Genomic DNA, 22971 nt, shown 5'->3' with positions numbered 1-22971 from the left:
AGAGGGCTGATATAATGACTAGTTCGTATTTAATATAGTACCACCATCTAAGGACATTGATGTCCTAAATACTGTATGGGTGTTTTGGTAAGTAACGACACCTGTATTGGGTGTTTTGGTAGGTAACGACACCTGTATTGGGTGTTTTGGTAGGTAACGACACCTGTAATGGGTGTTTTGGTAAGTAACGACACCTGTATTGGGTGTTTTGGTAAGTAACAACACCTGTATTGGGTGTTTTGGTAAGTAACAACACCTGTATTGGGTGTTTTGGTAGGTAACGACACCTGTATTGGGTGTTTTGGAAAGTAACGACACCTGTATTGGGTGTTTTGGTAAGTAACGACACCTGTATTGGGTGTTTTGGTAAGTAACGACACATGTATTGGGTGTTTCGGTAGGTAACGACACCTGTATTGGGTGTTTTGGTAGGTAACGACACCTGTATTGGGTGTTTTGGTAGGTAACGACACATGTATTGGGTGTTTTGGTAGGTAACGACATCTGTATTGGGTGTTTTGGTAAATAACGACACCTGTTTTGGGTGTTTGTTCCCTCTCATCTGGTTGATTTTACACATGTAATAAGTCTATTTGTACCAACCTAGCTTGTGCGGGAATCCATGACGATTTTTTCTCTAACATTCTCCTCGAGAATCCCACCATGAAACTTTTGATAAACTAAATTGGTCTTAACAGATGCAAAAACATTATTTTTTCTTATTGTGACCTCGATCTGTTCTATATATAAGACATATCAACAATAATGCTTTTTGCAATACATCCACATTGAAAAATGCAATACTACAAAAACTAAGAATCATATTTAGACATGGAATATTAATATATAATATACCGTCACAATGTGTATGCTTATTTTCGTCGTGAATTTATGAACCATGATCTGCTACAATAGTGATGCTGTGTTTCCGTTTTATGTTGTTATTTACAATGTGTGAATATTTATTTAACTGAAAGTAGCTGTTTTTAACATTGTAAAGAAAAAACAAGCTTTGGCACGTTTTCTTTTTCAAAGGAGATTAACCAATGAGAGTAAGATAAGCCGATAAGCAATCGTCACGCCTTTTATAGTACCTAGTTCTATACCAGTTATCCACGCGGTAATCTTAGCAAGCCATTAGTCAAGTAGTGTAGTAAAGTATGCATACAGAAATCAAAAAGACACATTAACAATTTTATATTATTTTATGAGGCGTAGAATATGTAGAATGGTTCCATTCCAATCAGGTCGGACAGTTGGTAAATAAGTAGCATCAATTTTGTACTAGTCTACATCAATGATGGATATATTAAATTTGAGGAGACAGAGAATACCAACATCGCGTATGCATTTCTAAAAAGGAAGAATCAGAAGTCGAACGAGACCAATCTTTAAACAGTGATCTATACGGCCACAGATTTCAACCAATCAAAATACTGGAAGGTATTTACACAACAATATGCCGATGATATTAATGTGGTACTGGACATCACCGAGAGAGCCAGTATTTTATTGTGATGTATAATATAACATAGTATTACTAACAGCGACATAGTAAGGGCGTGCTGTCTGCTCTGAATGTTTAATGTCTATATAGGTAGGTTACTCTATCTTACATAACACATGTAATTGACCTGTCACTCACAACAAACCATCAACGAGTTTCTTAAAGATATCTTTTCAGGTGACGACAGACAAATATTTTGACAGCTAAGAAACTTTCCTGAGTTGTTAGGATTTGATTCGTTGTCAAATCCCAAGTAATGCTCTGTCAGACCAGTGGATTATATCGTCATGTCGTCTTTTTAAGACCTTCCAATGCATATGTGTCTACATGGCTTTGTAACAAGGTAACGTCGAGTACGGGTTGTCAGGGCTTAGATAGTGACAGCTCGTAATCCCTTAACTGGTACAGATACTGTGCTGTTACATTATAACACCAAACAGGTAGTTACAGATATGGAAAACGATGTAAAATAAAAAAAATGTCTTCTCAGCGAGAACTCAAACTTACTAGTCAGAACTGAAATGCATGCGGACAACGATACATCGGTATGGTTTCATATTAAATTAAGGCAATGAATTTTATTGATCGCTGTCCTAGAGATTTCAAAATAGTGATTATCTCTCTTGAAACAAACGTGGTCGACATTATTGGGAACTGACATTAACTAGCCAATCGTCCCTGGGTGTTGTGTGTGTGTTGTTAAATCAGCAAAACAGATTGATAACAGACCTTGTTAGCATATGTATTGATGCATTATTATCTAGAACACATGAATGGTCGGACGAGGGGAAACTTAATTACCTCATGGTGACTGAGTGGACAACCATAGCATTCTTTTCTGTACTCATGTCACTATATTTTAAGTAACTGATTTATGTAACTTTTTAAAAACATGTTTTACATACTTAATGAATTACATTTGAGATGTTTTACCTATTTCCAATAACACGACAATATCCAATGTCATGCTGCTCCTCATGGATCAAAGCTATAACATAATCATGCTTTAATACTAAAAACGTGAGAGAATACATTATTTTACCTATACTCAGTGTCAATATAAAGTGATTTTGTTAAGTTTATTTTATCATAGAGGATGTTACACGTGTATCAGTGTGATAAGAATTTGAATTACTAAGTGAGTTCAATTATATTTGATTTGCATTAGTGATATGTTTCCTATATCACACAAATTCACGAGAAAATAAACTCATTCGTCAAATAAATTTCCAATTACCGAGACAATGGATTGACGACATTTATGACGTCACCACAATGTATTTACACGTTGTTTTTATCTGTACATATAGAAGGTCACTATAATAGATACAAATGCTAATGTATTGGCCTCTATAAATAATAGCGTTGTATCGCAGATTTAATGGCCGCCATATATTCACAACACTCCTCTCGATTGTCAAGTATTTATGATCGAACTTGAAATCTGGAGATATAACGTCTGCTGTCTCGGAAAATCATGGAAATTTAATTCACTAGTAAATTAAAGGTAAAACTTTGATGGATGGTGCATTAATCATCCACTGGGTAGATGGGCCCTGCTCACCATTAAACCACTTATCCTGTGTTTAGTACCCTGTGGGTATTAGTAATCATGACCTGATCACCTCGATGTAGATGTATAAATGAAGATTTTGACAGAAAACCTAGTTAGGTAGACATCCTCACAGAAAACCTAGTTAGGTAGACATCCTCACAGAAAACCTAGTTAGGTAGACATCCTCGCAGAAAACCTAGTTAGGAAGGACTTACTGTCTAGGATCGATGTAGACATCCTCACAGAAAACCTAGTTAGGTAGACATCCTCACCGAAAACCTAGTTAGGTAGACATCCTCACAGAAAACCTAGTTAGGTAGACATCCTCACAGAAAACCTAGTTAGGTAGGACTTACTGTCTAGGATCGATATAGACATCCTCACAGAAAACCTAGTTAGGTAGACATCCTCACAGAAAACCTAGTTAGATAGACATCCTCACAGAAAACCTAGTTAGGTAGACATCCTCACAGAAAACCTAGTTAGGTAGGACTTACTGTCTAGGATCGATATAGACATCCTCACAGAAAACCTAGTTAGGTAGACGTCCTCACAGAAAACCTAGTTAGGTAGGACTTACTGTCTAGGATCGATGTAGACATCCTCACAGAAAACCTAGTTAGGTAGACGTCCTCACAGAAAACCTAGTTAGGTAGGACTTACTGTCTAGGATCGATATAGACATCCTCACTGAAAACCTAGTTAGATAGACATCCTCACAGAAAACCTAGTTAGATAGACATCCTCACAGAAAACCTAGTTAGGTAGGACTTACTGTCTAGGATCGATGTAGACATCCTCACAGAAAACCTAGTTAGATAGGACTTACTGTCTAGGATCGATGTAGACATCCTCACAGAAAACCTAGTTAGGTAGGACTTACTGTCTAGGATCGATATAGACATCCTCACAGAAAACCTAGTTAGGTAGACATCCTCAGACTAGTAGTAGGACTTACTGTCTAGGATCGATATAGACATCCTCACAGAAAACCTAGTTAGGTAGACATCCTCACAGAAAACCTAGTTAGGTATGATTTGCGGCATCTCAGATTTACCTTGACATTCCGACACCTAGTTCAGACTCTCATGTTTTATGTTTAATTTAAAATTATTAATTTACATGAGAAAAATATTTTGCTCTTTGTAAAACCTATCGATACTTTTGGCCTGGTTGAAATTGTTTATGATTGATTAATGTGGTTATCTTCAACTTCAAAGTACTGCCATTGGTGTAGATAAAATGTTATAAGACTGGTTGATATTGCTTACGTGTCTGGAGAAGTCTCACTTGAAAAACAGTATCATATGCATGCAATAGTAGACCTAATACCGAGTTGGTTTCTATGTTAAGAGCATTATCAATATTGTGTGATTTTTCTAAGTAAGCAAAAATTCGATATTTGTGAAAGAAATATTATTTCAATAATATTTTATTGTCGGCATCAAACTAGCGACCAACACCGTACACTATAATGACAAGCCTGCTTACCATCATATGGAGACCCATACACCGTACACTATAATGACGTCATATAGAGACCATACACCGTACACTCTAATGACGTCATATAGAGACCCATACACGTACAATATAATGACGTCATATAGAGACCCATACACCGTACACTATAATGACGTCATATATAGACTCATATACCGTACACTATAATGACGTCATATAGAGACCATACACCGTACACTATAATGACGTCATATAGAGACCCATACGCCGTACACTATAATGACGTCATATAGAGACCCATACGCCGTACACTATAATGACGTCATATAGAGACACATACACCGTACATTATAATGACGTCATATAGAGACCCATACACCGTACACTATAATGACGTCATATAGACTCATACACCGTACACTATAATGACGTCATATAGAGACCCATACAACGTACACTGTAATGACGTCATATAGAGACCCATACACCGTACACTATAATGACGTCATATTGAAACCCATATACCGTACACTATAATGACGTCATATAGAAACCCATACACCGTACACTATAATGATGTCATATAGAGACCCATATACCGTACACTATAATGACGTCATATTGAAACCCATATACCGTACACTATAATGACATCATATAGAAACCCATACACCGTACACTATAATGACGTCATATAGAGACCCATACACCGTACACTATAATGACGTCATATAGAGACCCATACACCGTACACTATAATGACGTCATATAGAGACCCATACAACGTACATTATAATGACGTCATATAGAGACCCATATACCGTACACTATAATGACGTCATATAGAGACCCATACACCGTACACTATAATGACAAGCATGCTTCCCATCCTAATTCAGACTTTGTTTTAATGCTTCATTGAGCGTAGTCTGTAACCAAATATACATAATGGGTTCAGCCAGAGAAATCCGTGTTATTTTGATAATGTATTTTATTTACATTGTGTGACCACCATGGATACAAACAGTGAAATGGGATCAAATAAAAGTGAAATGGATTGAGTTGAAATCAATAGAGATGTATCGAGATTTACTGGGGATAAAACAAAACCTATTAACGAGTGTTTACCAAAGTGTTGAAATCCTAACAGGTTTGGTCGTGATGCCCGGCTTTATTTGTCAGGCTAGATTCCAGATACGAGACAAGGACATTAATTAGATTTAAACATCCATGGAATATGTTGAGAGACAGGTAAGAACAGACCGGTGTATATCTGTTGTTGTAGTCTATCATATACAATTCATATTTCATTAGCGGTATTTATGTCTTACTACTGAGAGTATACACAAGCCTGTTTAATAATTCAATTTTAGTGAAAAGCTTCGATATTTTACTGAGTTACATCCCGATAATCAGGGACAGATCTATACAACACAATGGAGCGTAACTCCCTGTCAGGCTATCCTCACTTGGGTAGCAACCTGACGCTGTGTAGGCTCCATAACCACACAACCTACTGCGACATCATCAGAACCTTCAGGTTTTCACTTTGGTGATTTTAGAGACAATATTACACAAAGGATGGTGACATGTATACCTGTTGGTTACAGGACAGGTGTATGGTGAAGGGCTTAGGGTGGATTAGTAGAGAAGTAAGCACACATCACTGTGATGTTTGTTTATTGTAAATCACCAAGATTGGCAGTCCACAGGGCTGTAAAATTGACGGTTTATTATCAAAACAGGGCCAGGACATGTTACCATACACCTCAGTCTGAGTGGTCGTGTTATCGCCGGGTTTTCGTTATAATGAGTTCGCGTATCTCAGTCATTTCAATCATATTGATGAAAATGGATTTAGATAATGTGTCCACTAATGATAACGTACAATATGATCCGTGTAGTACCGCGATGGAATGTTAGTCTGGATTCTCACTGAAGAGATCCTGGGGTAAACATTACCTATCAGTTCGGTATCTGCCGTTAATTGTTGTTAGTTTTCATCCTTTTTCACACCTACCAAATGACTGATCACCGTACACAGGAAGGACAGTTCCCGGGAACTTCTGTATCTGTGTCCTGGATTTTCTATGAACATTCTGTCCTGATGATGGAAATATACAGTCATTAAGTGCATAAGTTCCACTCTTCTTTCGAGATTTTGTGTCATCATGGATTATATAGCTTATCGGAATTATATGTAAGAAGCTGCTGTCCATGACTATAGTGAGTTTTCAAACAACAGGTGACTAGCCGATGGAAGAAACGTTACTAATACATAAAGACATCTCTTGTAGTTGACTCGTTCCAATGTCTGCAGGAACGCGAAAACAGGCTAACTTGTCCCGGAGTAACACTAGGAGTTCCAATAGTATCCGCAGTGTAAAGTTCCAGGGGGACGATGCTGGGTCGGACAAATCCCGTTCTTCCTCGCAGGCATCCTCTGGGGGTGGGTCTGTTTACAGGCCCTCGTCTGGTCGCCCATTGTCCGGGCGACCCCTTTCGGGACGGCCGGCGTCGGGCAGGTCTTCCAGGTAAGGGGGAGGTTTGGAATCGACCATTTTAAAAGCATTAAATGCAAATGATGAAAATTATGATGAAATGGGAAATCATCAATAGAATACAAGAATAAGCACATGAGGATTTGTCATAATCAGTTGTTGGATGTCAAAACCAAATATTGTTCACTCAATTTTATTAAATGGAAGACGAAAGACAGTGTTCTGGCTCTGTCTGGCAAAGAGTTGTCTAAAGTTTTCGTAGTCAAATATAATTAATGAATGCCGTAGTAACAGTGCATAACTGAGTTCGTGAATAAGAGAAATGGTATAGTCCAAGCACAAGATTTTCGGATTAATAGGACAAAGATACAGATTGGGTGAAGTAGGGAAGAAAAGACGGCACAATTTTAAGAACAGTTTGAATGTAAGCATTAGACCGTTTTCGAAACTGTGTCATTTTGATAGCTTCCAAATTCCTTCTAACTCACAAACACGGTGTCAAAGTAAGTCTGTCATGGTTTTAAACTCCTTTCGAAACTCTCTGTATTACACGCTCGTACTTTGTCTATGGTGATTTTTTCTGGCCTGACAATGTCCTTGGTGGTATTTCCGGTCTGGCCATGTCCGTGATGATATTTCTGGTATGGCCATGTCCTTGGTGATATTGCCGATCTGGCCATGTCCGTGATGATATTTCTGGTATGGCCATGTCCTTGGTGATATTGCCGATCTGGCCATGTCCTTGGTGATATTGCCGATCTGGCCATGTCCTTGGTGGTATTTCCGGTCTGGCCATGTCCTTGGTGATATTGCCGATCTGGCCATGTCCTTGGTGATATTGCCGATCTGGCCATGTCATTGGTGATATTGCCGATCTGGCCATGTCCTTGGTGATATTGCCGATCTGGCGATTTCCATGGTGATAAGTCCAGTCTGGCCAATCCTTCTATGGCAAGTTGCTTTTAGTATTCTTCAAAGTAGGACTAATTACAACTCTTTAGGCGTTATATCACATCTTTATAAATTCTAGTTGTAATAGTACCAATCTGCTTCCAAAGAACTCTAGAACGTTAGGCAGTATTTCTATTTGTGTTAAACAGCACACTGGTGTGGGGATTCATCTGTTTCTTTTAGGACATTAGTCATGGAGAGGATATGAAAGATTATATAGACAGGCTATCGGCATGGCATTATATACGAAGGGCTATCAAGTATTAGAGTAAACTTGATTCTGAATTCGCATTTACATTCCTTAGACATTAGTACTATTGTTGTTTATCGGTAGAATATAACAACATTTCTAGTTTCAGATACTTATATGTTTACTCAACTCCTTCAGTGGTATCTGTGTAAACCTTTTTTATTGTCGTTAATGTATTGATTTAGAGTTTTATCTACCTGTCGGCGTTCTCTTTCTGTTTCCACAAAATGTAATGTACAGTACATTAGGACCGATGTTTTTTTGTTCTTATCATCATTATTATTATAACTCCGTTTACCTTGAGTGCTTTTCATTGACCTCCTACCTTGACATGAGCTCCTTCCATGATATGAGATCTGAGGTCACTCATTATCAATTGTGCCAAACGCTTGACCTTGACAACACGCGTTTCTGAGTTCGATGAAGCAGTAGGCGCTTATTCTCCCGGAACACCTGGTCGTATTTTCCTCCCTACAAATCTCCATTTTTTGTTAATATTCTGTCCTTGTTTTATCGATTTCGAGTTCGAGTTATGCCTTCGTTATTATGTCGATATCACCTCTTGTTTTCCGTGTTTGTTTCAACATTTATCGCCATCGTCAACTGATGCATCGACGTTAAAACAATGTTTTGTTTGTTATACATTTAAGTTGGTGTAAATGTTACATTTATGTGTTTTATAGATACTGAAGTGGGTGGCACTCGTCCCCTTTGTTGTCTAGTACACATTCTCAATATTGATATAAACAAATATTTGTTTAAGTTACATCCACTCTGATTTACTCGACACGTCCAATCGGATAACACCTCGCCACCTAGCGGATATAACACCTTATCTGGTGTCAGAGGTAGAGAGTGTATCCATTTATCCTCTCAGACCTCCTACAGATAGGTTGGCAGCTTCAAACTGTTCTTTTTTTAATGATTTTATGATTGCTAAAGTTGATGACATTGTTAATATTTATGTTTTATGTTGAAACTTAATTCGTCAATTACTAACGACTTGAATGAGGGGCTTTACGTATTCGACAATAATGTAAGGCACATTAGACGATAAATATAACAAAGGTCGAGGCCTTTAATTCTCTGTAATACAATACACGTTATACTAAAATACTTCGTGATTGTTTATTATATTACACGTTATACTAAAATACTTAATGGTTGTTTATTACAATACACGTTACACTTAAACACCTAGTGGTTGTTTATTACAATACATGTTAAACTAAAATAGTTTTTAGTGGTTGTTTATTACAATACGCGGTGGCCTAGTGGTACATGTTATACTAAAATAGTACTTAGTGATTGTTTATTACAATACACGTTACACTTAAATACTTAGTGGTTGTTTATTACAATACATGTTATACTAAAACAGTACTTAGTGGTTGTTTATTACAATACATGTTATACTAAAACAGTACTTAGTGGTTGTTTATTACAATACATGTTATACTAAAACAGTACTTAGTGGTTGTTTATTACAATACATGTTATACTAAAACAGTACTTAGTGATTGTTTATTACAATACACGTTACACTTAAATACTTAGTGGTTGTTTATTACAATACATGTTATACTAAAACAGTACTTAGTGGTTGTTTATTACAATACATGTTATACTAAAACAGTACTTAGTGGTTGTTTATTACAATACATGTTATACTAAAATACTTAGTGGTTGTTTATTACAATACATGTTATACTAAAATACTTAGTGGTTGTTTATTACAATACATGTTATACTAAAATAGTACTTAGTGGTTGTTTATTACAATACATGTTATACTAAAACAGTACTTAGTGGTTGTTTATTACAATACACGTTATACTAAAATAGTACTTAGTGGTTGTTTATTACAATACATGTTATACTAAAACAGTACTTAGTGGTTGTTTATTACAATACATGTTATACTAAAATAGTACTTAGTGGTTGTTTATTACAATACACGTTATACTAAAATAGTACTTAGTGGTTGTTTATTACAATACATGTTACACTAAAATAAGTACTTAATGGTTGTTTATTATAATACCAGCTATCATTGTAGGATAGTGGTCGTGTTATATGGGGAGCTAGACCATTCTGTCTACTTTAAATTGACATCGACCAGGGTGTCGCTATGGTGTGTTAAATCTAAATAATTATATCTGTAATACAATGTGTATGGTCTCCTATAGCTGTATAGAGTGTCCTAAACATTGTTTATATATAGCTTTACCTGGACTTTTAAGCCTGCCATAACTGTAAAGATTGGCCACTAAGTGATTGTTGATGGTGTTGTTGTATCAGGTAACTATGCAATCGGTTCATTGTTGGGGGTGAGGTTTTAGTAAAAAGAATTCATTGATTTTTTAAAACTCGTCACGTTACCCATATGATGGGACATTTCTTGTCCAGACTACTTTTAACCATTTTCAATGAAACTACACAGGAATGTTAAGAACCGTGTAAAGATGTGCATACAGGTATCTTTGCCATCAATGCCATGTCAAGTGATGTGAATTATTAATGGAGAGTTTTCATAACCGTTACTATGGAAACATAATAGAGGTTTCTGTTTGGTCAAAATGAGCAGCGGGGGTATTATCTAGCCATTGACTTACAATTCTAGTTTCTTGTGTAATCAGACAACTAATGCCAAGGCATCAGTGCCCTCTCTAGATACAATGGTATAAAATCCCGTGTGTTACGTATAACCCACACATACTGTTGGTGATATTAAATATTTCAAATGTAATACTACACCCAGAAACAGACCGTTTGTCTTCTAAATGACAATATGATGATTTTAATAATGAAACAATTATCGACGTTTTGAAGTGAGTTATTAATGAGGTAATTTACGGAAGTTAGATAAAGAATGGGAGAAAAGAAAAAGACTACTTGATGGTTCATTAATTCTCTTGTTTTATCTTCATTATACATTCTATAATTAATTTTCTCATATTTCATAATTATACAATTATAAAAACTCATTACTGTGACTATGACTGTTTTAATTTCTATTTTTCGTACAATTTCCTCCTTTCTTTTTTCATCTACCATTTTTCTCGTACTGTTATCACGTTTGTAGTACTTACCCCTAACCTACTGGTCTTGTTACTGATCATTTAAACGATTTGTGTACAACAGATATAATCCTTTAGATATATGTACATTGTATATCGATATGACTAGTGGCGAATGTTATTGTGATTTATATTAAACTTTGGCATTTGATTTTGCATTGGTTGTTAACTGTGGGGGAAAGAGAAAAACAACACCTGGCAGGGAGGACAATATCCGAGTTAGCAAGACAAATACACGGGAGTTACTTCCCTTTATACTGTCGTTGTGAACAGCAAAGGACGTGACAGGACATGTAACCATGTATAAAAAGAATTCCATCTCCCGATCTATTTAAAGTAATCTGTAAAGTAAGTCTACGTGATGTTATTATAGTCCGATTGGTCAAAAGCTACAAATGATACGCAAAATGGATATTTAGATACACACACATATTATATGTATGTATAGTAAACTTTCTTTTTTACCAAGTTAGGTAAGGCCACGTGTTCTGAATAGTCGAACATCTTAAACATATTCTAGTAAGCATTACTTTAAATTAGTGACAATACCTACATACCAAAACGGATTACTGTGGGATATTGAAATAAATGATTTGAACGTATTGTGGATATCTTTAAATATTCCCGCCAAAATATCTAAATTTAGACAGTAGTAGCGCATATAATGTAATACGATCTTACTACTAGTCGTAAATAGGTGCTATGAGGGAGCAATCATTATTTTTCAGAAGAATTATTTTCGAGCGAACAAAATATACAGTAGATTTAACGTATATTATTTAACGGTGATTAAATTTTGAAAGATACCTGCAAATGAATAAAGAATGAAACATTAAATGGCACATCAATTAATGTTAGCAGTAGAAATTCGTACAGGACTAATTCGCCATGGTGTGTGGCATACGTTTATCTTAGCCTACTTAACACGGACATCAATAAATGCATTATATTGTGACGTACATACTATTGTACTCACAATACACACGCTCTGTTTTACTGGTGTTTGAAACTCCATTTACCTGTATGGATCTTTTTTTCTTCAATATAATTTTTTTTTTTATATTTAGTTGGAATCTGTACATTATCTATTATTCTCTCATCACAATCATATAATACTGTAGGAATTCATTTGTCTTTAATTCTCACAATACAATAAACGTATTTGATGTCTCATATGATTTGATGAAACACGTAGCCTAATTGCTCCTTAAATATTACCTTGTTAGACATGATGTAATGTAATACAGAAACCTACCTGTCCTAATGATGAGGATGCTGACCTACCTGGTGTGGCGGGATCGATAGTCCGATGATTTATTGTTATTATACGGAAGTCAGTTCGCTTTCATGTCGGAAAAAAACACTGATCCTTTCTCGTCTAACGACATTTAGTAGATATTGGAGTCGTTATATATTGACATTTACTCCGCTTTATCAGTGTCGGTCACAAGTATAGGCTAACAGTGATGTATATGTAGTTGACCGATATTTTAGAAATTCATATTTTGTAACATGATGTACTCAGATGTGTGTTCGTCAGTATAGTTTCATTCTTGCGCTTTCTACTTCATTAAGTAACTAGATTTAATGTCAAGCCTATCTCCATATCCGTATCCGTAAATATCAGTTCAAACCACTCCATGGCGATTTCTACACGGGTTCTTTTTACAGTGTCCTCACTGAACATAGGTGTCTGTATATAACTACAGGTATATATTTATAGGCCTCTGCCGAACACTATCGTTTTTTATCGAAACACTTACATGTATTTACCCTCAATATAAATGGGAATAAAATGAGTTTAGATTTCACTAGAGTGATAGTAATCTGTCGTTACAAAGTTTAACGATATAGACAGTTAGTACAATAAATGCTGAGTTATACACTGGCGAAATATACCACATGTATGTGTGTGTGAGCTCTTGAGTTGTGACATGTTATTTTAGCAATCCGTGTTACCACCCCACACATTGATGGATTGTATCTCCTATAACAGTAAAAATTGTGTGGCTGATTTGGGCATGGTATCGCAGCTAAATATTCAGACCTTCTGTTTACAGCGATTTCTGTATTATGGCGTTTATGTTTAAATTGCTTACATGATATGACGTTTTTGTTTACATAATATGGCGTTTTTATGATGTTTTTGTTTATATAGTATGGCGTTTTCATGATGTTTTTTTATTTATATAATATAGCGTTTTCATGACGTTTTTGTTTACATGATATGGCGTTTACATGACGTTTTTGTTTACATAGTATGGCGTTTTCATGAAGTTTTTGTTTACATAGTATGGCGTTTTCATGAAGTTTTTGTTTACATAGTATGGCGTTTTCATGACGTTTTTGTTTACATGATAAGGTGTTTTCATGACGTTTTTGTCAACATAGTATAGTGTTTTTCATGACGTTTTTGTTTACATAATATGGCGTTGATGACGTTTTTGTTTACATAAGATGGCATTTTAATGGTGTTTTTTGGTTACATAATATGGCGTTTTCATGACGTTTTTGTTTACATAATATGGCGTTGATGACATTTTTGTTTACATAAGATGACGTTTTCATGACATTTTTGTTTACATAATATGGTGTTAGTCATGATGTTTTTGTTTTCATGATATAGCATTTTCATAGCGTTTTTGCTTACAATCTCTACATGTTGGAGTTTTTCTCGATCAAACCCCCGCCCCCTCCTTACGCACACCCTTTTCCTCATTTTGGGACATTTGTTTAAGTATTTGGAGGCTTGTTTAGAACGTTTGTTTACAACTTGGGATTGTTAATAGGTCAACGTTAAACTAAACAAATTTCGATGACGTAGGTCGCGAGTTTCATTTTAATTGAGATGAATCAAGTCCGTACTTGATTCGATTTCGATTATTTTAAATTAGCATTTAATATGATATTTCCTACATGGAACATTAGTTTTTAATATGATGTTATTTGATCGACCACAAACATGTGGATAATGGTTTTAAAATCGAAATATCTAATTCAAAAATACTTCTAGTTTTAAATTATTTACATACCCGTTTATCGAAATCAATAATCGGGCTATCTGTATTGATCAGGACGCTATGTATTGGGCGGCACAGTCTATGGCCGACACTGTAAAACATGTATCATAGATACAAGTGTGAAGAGTAACTATGGAATTAATAGATTTATAAAACCACATTGAAATGTCATTAAAAAACCTTGGAATGTATTTTATAATGAACTGAACGGTACCCCGGGTCATACCCGACAAGCACGGTGTACGCCACAAGGTAAAATCAATTGAATTTCATTCAACTGGACAAACAATTTTGCAATTGATAATCAGTATAAGTTTGTGTCGATAATTTCCGTGTTGGATAATAAAATTAACACCGCCGCGTGAACTGGGGACATAAAACAAGCCCGAGGAATTGACTCGGTCTCGCTGCTTTGGACCGTAAGGAAACTTCGTCGGAAAAAAATCCTTGGGGAATAGGTGTGTGTGCCTCCGTGGTACATAACAGTGTACATGGAACAGATCCACGGATATATATTTACCTACACGCCAATCACCGTACATGATAATGTATAACGGAGTTCCAGTTTGTCTGAGATATTGGGTAAACACTTACTACATAATGGCGGTGTGCAAGAACTTTTGAAATCGATCTCGGGGTTTAATTGACGAAAAACTATATCGTAAAGTGTCTCACAGCGTGTCCGGTGTCACAAAAATATGGAATGTCGTTTTAAATCGTATGTAGCTATCTAAATGTAAAGATAATTAGCGTGAATTTGCTATCTTCTCCACCAAGGCTAATCCGGGTATGTTAATGGTGCTTTTAGCGAGACGGGCCTGGTAAACTACAGACGGGTCCCAACTCATCTCACAAGTCATCATCGTACGGTCTCGCCGCTCACGGAATGGGGATGTAATTCGTACGGAATTAGAGTAAACTGACTTAACAGATATCAGTATTTAACAGTTTTGATTGTGACACTCTGCTTGGAACTGGCTTTTTAGTTAACAAGCTTGTGATTTAATGAGTCCTATTACATCTGAAGAATTCAGGGAAATCGGACCCAGTCGGTGTACCTGAAAATCTGTTTCCACGGCACGGGTACCAACAAGGTGGTAAACGGCTTCTAGGCTAATTGTTAAAGTTGTGTATGAATAAATGATCTAGTACTAAGTGACTAAGATACTAAGGCGTGCGGTCCGTGAAATATAAAGTTTACTGGATTAATCCTTTATCCAAACATAATAAAGCACATCCGATAGTGACAGCAGGATAGGGACATCTCGCCGTGTGTCTTGGAGACGTCTTACCATCACGACTGATCACCAGCACAGTAGAACCTCGGTCGTGTGAAAGTAAATGTTTACCCCAGCTCGTGCAAACACTGGCCTGTCCATTATGTACTCAGGCGTTCAGTAAAATAGCTCCACAGGGATTCTTCTGATACTTGATGTTGACTTCGGATACCACTTCGGATATCGCTAGTTCAACAGTGCCGTATATCTGGTTTAGGGAATTCCTCCAGATGTGTTCTAACGGTTGATGCCTGTTTTCTTACAAGTATGTAGGAAAGTTTTAAGGAAGACCGGACTATGATCAATTTTCCTTTATATGTGTGAAAATTTTGTACCGTTATCATGAGTCGAAGGAATTCATTGCTTCCTGGAAATGCCGGTAAAAAGACCGGGGATCATCTGAAGAAGCGCGTGTCCCTAAAGGACGGAACGCTGACCGGTCCGTCCATGCGTGTGTCCGGGTCCTTAGGGGATATCAGGGAAGGGGACACTTACTATCGGACGGTTCACATATATCCCTCCCTTCCGGATTCTCCGGAGGAAGTCACTGTCACCGTTTCCAAAATTGGGCGTGAACCACGAACAGGGTCGTCCGCTGACAAAGCGGAGTCAAGACGGGGGTCGGTCCTGAGTGATCGGACCGCGTCCCCGGGGCCGGTAGATTCGCCAATGTACGGAGAAAGGTCAGTTGGTGCAATTTATATCGTCAGTTTCATATCAATGTTTTATTATCACGGCATGTCATAAACTACCCCGAAGATATTCAGTTTTTAAATAACGAAAATATAAATGATCAAATTATGGTAAATTGTTTCAAACAATACCCAGAAATCTAGCCTCGTTATATAGGGCGGACATCAACAATCCTCCGTCATTTTACCAGATTAGCTGTCTTTGTGTAAAGACGATACTGCTAGATGGAGTGGTGCTATTTTTTTTAAAGTAAAAGTGCACCTGCCATCTTTCTTTATGAACCTGCCAAATATTACGATAGCTCAAGTTCGTTTTTTCCAGTTATGAAATCCCGTAATCTCTCTGGAGTTTCAAATTCTTTATAATGATCGCAATTATGTTACAATTACTGGCAATTATAATGGTCGTGTATGAAGTCGATCAATAGGCTGTATCTAGTTTATCGACCTTTATCAGCCGATCACGTTCAGTCAGGGTCAGTATCAATACGAGTTAGACATTTAATTGGCCGACGTCGGGTTAGGTGTTTAGCAGTACATGTTGCGCGTGTCAAAAGCGTCTTAGTTTGATGTTGGTAACAACCCTTCCCACAATGCCCTTCACTGACCAGCAATAGGAGCACAACAACAGGTAATATAGTGTTTTTATCCGTATGACAAATTTTGACAAATCAACTTGGTAAAGCAGCGGATCAGCTCACCAATGAAGAAAGATATAAAAAAAAACCTGAAAATTCTCATTAAAAAAATCCTGAAACCCGGCGAATTGTTGAAAAAATGAAATAGGGGCAATTACTAATAACAAAATCAAAATCGAGGGAAGCGTTTAATAAATGGGGGGGTATAACTACTCAATTGATCTGAGATTTGTGTACAGAGTTGTGTGCAGAGTGTCACCTGTACAGAGTAATGAAAAGAATTGTATATCTTTAGAACATGGCACTTAATACATTAATGTGTTGATACAGTCTTAAGAAAGTTCGTTACGAACAAATACTACACACTGAAAGTCATTGAAAAGCAATATGTGCGGTATGGGTTTCGTTATAGGCCAGAGGGTAATGGTTGTCAGACACGCTGGTGTCTATTAAAGTTATCTCTCGAGTTGTACTAAATCGACACTTCTAAAGTTGAAATAGCTGTAACAAATATTATAAAAACGTATTGGGACATAATTACGTTTGACTGTATGGTAGCCCAAATTCGGGATAAGTGACGAGCTTCGAGGTGACTTAGTGGCTGGGGGTGTGGGTAGCAATAGTTCAATAATAGGGTGTGGATAAGAGAATGAACATATTATCATCTAAATGTGACAGGCTGGCACTACTGATGTATACCTTCTGACAATAGCTTCGTACTAGAGGGAACTGCGGCGAGCGACAGGGGATCCCGGGCTCGACACCAAGTCGAGGATCACTACGTACATTGTGGTGCAGTGTTTACTTTCCTGTTACTCAATGTTTAAGAAAAAAATAAATCTAATATTTAGACATGGATATAATGGTAAGCTTGATTATCTGTTAATGAGGGATTTAAAGATAAACGCAGATATGCAATGAATTTAGTTTACAAAATGTTGAAGAAAGCTGTTTAAAATGTATAACCGCTACCGTCAAAAGGGGTTTTCCGTTGATAACCACCACTGTCAAAAGGTGTATTCGTTAATAACCACTACCGTCAAAAGGTGTTTTCGTTATTACCACTACCGTCAAAAGGTTATTTCGTAATAACCACTAGCGTCAAAAGATGTTTTTGATAATAACCACTACCGTCAAAAGGTGTTTCCGTTAATAACCACTACCGTCAAAAGGTGTTTCCGTTAATAACCTCCACCGTCAAAAGGTGTTTTCGATAATAACCGCTACCGTCAAAAGGTGTTTCCGTTAATAACCACTACCGTCAAAAGGTGTTTCCGTTAATTACCACTACCGTCAAAAGGTTATTGCGTTAATAACCACTAGGCCTACCGTCAAAAGGTGTTTCCGTTAATAACCACTACCGTCAAAAGGTTATTGCGTTAATAACCACTAGGCTTACCGTCAAAAGGTTATTGCGTTAATAACCACTAGGCTTACCGTCAAAAGGTGTTTTCCGTTAATAACCACTACCGTCAAAAGATGTTTTCCGTTAATAACCACTACCGACAAAAGGTGTTTCCGTTAATAACCACTACCGTCAAAAGGTTATTGCGTTAATAACCACTAGGCCTACCGTCAAAAGGTGTTTTCCGTTAATAACCACCACCGTCAAAAGGTGTTTTCTGTTAATAACCACTACCGTCAAAAGGTGTTTCCGTTAATAACCACTGCCGTCAAAAGGTTATTTCGTTAACGACCACTACCGCCAAAAGGTGTTTTCCGTTAATTGTCGGTAGGTAACATTTAATAATCGTAGGGATAGATTATTCACACTTTAATGGCTATCCAGGGGATAAAGATTATCGATTACATGATGTATATTTCTTTTTAACTTGTCCGTATGATAAAACATTGTGCAAACCTCTTATAAAAGCTAAACTAAGATTGTATTCAAATTAACCTAGCAAAGCTACTTACATAACAGAAGGACGGTTACTTTAGGGGAATCCATCACGACAAAAACGGAAAACTATTTATAGATTTTGGGGATGTATATTATGTATTTTAAATACATTGCTGATATGACAAGTGATTGGGATGGACGATGTAAATATTGGAAATATAATAAATAAAAAATTTAAGGAATTGATCACAAGTTCTATAACTTACATTTATAAACGTCCTTTTCCATAAACATTTATACAATGTTATTTACAAATGGCAGCATATGTGATATAATAAAAAGATATATCTGAGAAAACAACATTAATATATCAGGTGACAATATACAATTTCGTATACCATACCAGTACCCACAATGTACATCAAATCTATTGATATATTTTAAGAAAATAAGTTTATTGAACGTGACTTAGTTATTAAAGTGCTGATATGACACGTGATTGGGATGGACGATGTAAATGGCTTATACTTGTTTATGTGTTTATTTTGTTGTGTTTATAGCTGTAGGCCTACTCATATAAAGTTTCCTTCTGTGATTGGGATAGTGTGGATTTGTGGATTTTTTTGTTGTGTACATGTATATAGCTGCATATGTATAAAGTTTCTTTCTGAACATTAAAAAGAAGTGTCATTACTTGTTTTTTATCTACAGCATTGTTGCATCTTATCGACACTAAATAGTGTACTTATGCAAACATTTCTACTTAATACCAATATGAGCTAGCCATTGGTTTTATTAAACCAATTAAAACCTATAGGCCTACACGGAGACGTTCTGTGCATATATATATATAATCCTTCATATTTTAGCGTCTGCACTGCACACTTCATAATGCGCTTAAAATAATGATTTCTCCCTCTGTACACTGCGCCCCCTTGTGTTTGTTTTGAAGTTCAGACGCATGCTCTTGTTGACACCTGCGGATCCTTCGTGACAACGAATTTGGTGTCTCGTATACCAATTAGATGTCATAAATGTAATATCTTCACTGTCAGTTCGTCTTAAATGGCTTCAAAAGCATCAAAGAAGGGCCCTTCGACAAATCGTGTTAATTCTGCTACGCCAAGAGAGTAAGTTGTACCATGCGAATAGTGTCGTTAGTTACAAAATGGCTGACTCGGGTCAGGTACTTTCACATTCAAACAAGATAGTGTATATGCATGTCATATACGTTCATTTTTAGTCAATGCTGATTATCATATGTGTATAAATTTTCACCGCAGATCCTGAAATTATTTCACAACAATGTCGCAAGGCAAAAATAGCCAACCTAATGCACAAAATGTAGGTCAGAAAGAGAGGGATAAGTCGGGTTCCAGACAGAGCGGTCCGAGGTAATCGTATTTGACATGGTGATTGGGAAGTGTGCGCTGATTTTATCCCGGTGCAGGGGTTTGATATTATCAATAAACTTACCAGACATGGTATACACGAATATCTCGTAATTAACTAAAATCTGTTCTTATTTTCAGTTATACTCTCCCAAACAATAACATCTCCTCAGATCCACATACCCTATACTCCGCCTTCAGCCAGGTACAGTCTACAGTACTGTACAGTAACCCATTCGATTTATCCTTTTACTGCAGTATATTACATTGCAGTTATATAGATATTGGTGTTGGACTGACTTTCCCATAGATATTGGTCTTATTCACTCAACTGCATTTTGTTCTCATTATGATGACAGGGTGTCGACATCTACAAGATCTGGGAAGATCTGTAATTTGTTTGAAATTCAATATCTTATTACAAAAATCAGATGCACGGAATGCTCTAGATCTCTGTGTATAGTTATGATGGTTTAGATATTTGTATTATGCATGTAATGATTAAGGCTTTTTATTAAATGTGCAGAATACTGTAATGAATTTCTGAAAAAAAACATAGCATATTTACTTATTTTTTTTGTATACACCTGTAGTAAGAAAAACGAAAAAATCAAGCTGAGCAGATGGGATATTTCAGAGATGTTGAATTTGTTATCCATTATGATATATAAGCATCTTGAAACTACAAATGTACATGGTAAATTTTGATTTGCCCTCAAATGAGATTGACAATTTTCCTATTTTTGATGTACATTCTTGATTCCTATCTATTATTTATGATTTTTCTATTGTGACCCTTACATATTTTTTGTTGTGAATTTAAAACTGTATGGCTGTCAGTTTTGTAAATGATAGTTTAATATGAATCTTTGATCAAGCATTACATATATATATAAACTATATATATTCTGTAGATAAATTAACTGTAACAGATTGCAGATGTTTGAAATTGATCAGCATTTGATTGAACTTATAGATTTTTTTTTTTCAGGGTAGTTTGTGTTATAACTTCCTGCTGTCTTTTAATACTAAATACAAATCATTATTCATGAACATTTTGAATTCACACCAACTTTGATATTGTAAGAGTTAGTAAAAATTCATATTTGATCTTTACTTTCTAGTTTCTATAATGTACCGAACTTTACACAACTCATTAATATATTTCAGTGTTTCCTCAATATTTCATTATTAATGATTATCTAATATGGAAAGTCAACCGATTCCCGACAATCAATTATGAGATGTTGACTTGGATGATTGTTCTCAAAACCAGAAGTGCAAACTTCTCTTTTATTTTCACTAAAGAGAGAATGAGACTTCTTTATTTTTTTGCTCAAATTATAACTTTTTATCAATCATCCCATTCAATTAACTGCAAACAATTTGTAAGACAGATGTTCATCGATAAATATTATAACTTTGAAAAAGTATGATAAAATCAAAATGGCGATGAACTCTATACAATATATCCTGGCTTAAAGATAAAAAAAAAATGGAAATTTATCAGTTTGATAGCTACAGTACTTATTTTCACCCAATCATCAATGTTGAAATCTCATCTGCTTCCCAATACTTATATATATGTAATTCTTGATATGCTTTAACATTTGGTTATATACGGGATGAAAATGAATTTGATCTTTGTCATAAAGACCAGGACTATTATCAACCTTTTCCCTTTTCTTGAGTGTGATAATGTTTTGTACCTTATTTACTCTAAAATGTTTCATGTTTGATTGAAATAGATTAATACATTATTTTGTTGATGAAGTGACTGTAAAATAAGGTTTTGCAGTGTTTTTATTCAATAATCACTAATTTGGATTGTATTTAACAGTCTATACAAAGTGTAGATATTGGAGAAATTCTTTCTGGCAAAGCAATGTTATAATATATGAAGTATCGTAAATAATTTCCATTAAAAAACCTGTAAAGATTCCCTTCATTTGGACCAGACATTACTGTACACTGTTTAGATTCCCATCCTCTGGACAAGACATTACTGTACACTGTTTAGATTCCCTTCCTCTGGACCAGACATTACTGTACACTGTTTAGATTCCCATCCTCTGGACCAGACATTACTGTACACTGTTTAGATTCCCATCCTCTGGACCAGACATTACTGTACACTGTTTAGATTCCTGTCCTCTGGACCAGACATTACTGTACACTGTTTAGATTCCCATCCTCTGGACCAGACATTACTGTACACTGTTTAGATTCCCTTCCTCTGGACCAGACATTACTGTACACTGTTTAGATTCCCTTCCTCTGGACCAGACATTACTGTACACTGTTTAGATTCCCTTCCTCTGGACCAGACATTACTGTACACTGTTTAGATTCCCATCCTCTGGACCAGACATTACTGTACACTGTTTGGATTCCCTTCCTCTGGACCAGACATTACTGTACACTGTTTAGATTACCATCCTCTGGACCAGACATTACTGTACACTGTTTAGATTCCCATCCTCTGAACCAGACATTACTGTACACTGTTTAGATTCCCTTCCTCTGGACCAGACATTACTGTACACTGTTTAGATTCCCATCCTCTGGACCAGACATTACTGTACACTGTTTAGATTCCCATCCTCTGGACCAGACATTACTGTACACTGTTTAGATTCCCATCCTCTGGACCAGACATTACTGTACACTGTTTAGATTCCCATCCTCTGGACCAGACATTACTGTACACTGTTAAGATTCCTGTCCTCTGGACCAGACATTACTGTACACTGTTTAGATTCCCATCCTCTGGACCAGACATTACTGTACACTGTTAAGATT

The 22971-nt window shown here is 36.2% G+C and overlaps 1 protein-coding gene across 26 annotated transcripts in view; it reads left to right on the top strand.

The window, feature by feature from the left end:
- The window catches only part of LOC117327766 (androglobin-like), a 125451-nt gene that overhangs the window by 41428 nt on the left and 61052 nt on the right, over window positions 1-22971 (top strand). For 17 of the 26 annotated variants that reach the window (XM_033884921.1, XM_033884920.1, XM_033884918.1 and 14 more), the window contains exon 1: window positions 15933-16288. The exons of 6 other annotated variants lie outside the window; for them this stretch is intronic. In XM_033884921.1, coding sequence (XP_033740812.1) covers window positions 15948-16288 — 341 coding nt within the window. In that variant the 5' untranslated portion in view covers window positions 15933-15947. Of the gene's footprint in view, window positions 1-6821; window positions 7061-15932; window positions 16289-19721; window positions 19909-20068; window positions 20173-22971 lie in introns of those variants that run through there. 3 more of the 26 variants (XM_033884919.1, XM_033884929.1, XM_033884926.1) reach the window with 3 other exon arrangements.

This window comes from Pecten maximus, chromosome 5, assembly GCF_902652985.1.
Source record: "Pecten maximus chromosome 5, xPecMax1.1, whole genome shotgun sequence".
In the NCBI taxonomy this organism is placed as follows: domain Eukaryota; kingdom Metazoa; phylum Mollusca; class Bivalvia; order Pectinida; family Pectinidae; genus Pecten; species Pecten maximus.
The sequence above is the reverse complement of the archived record's forward strand: the minus strand, read 5'-3'. Positions and strand labels throughout refer to the sequence as shown.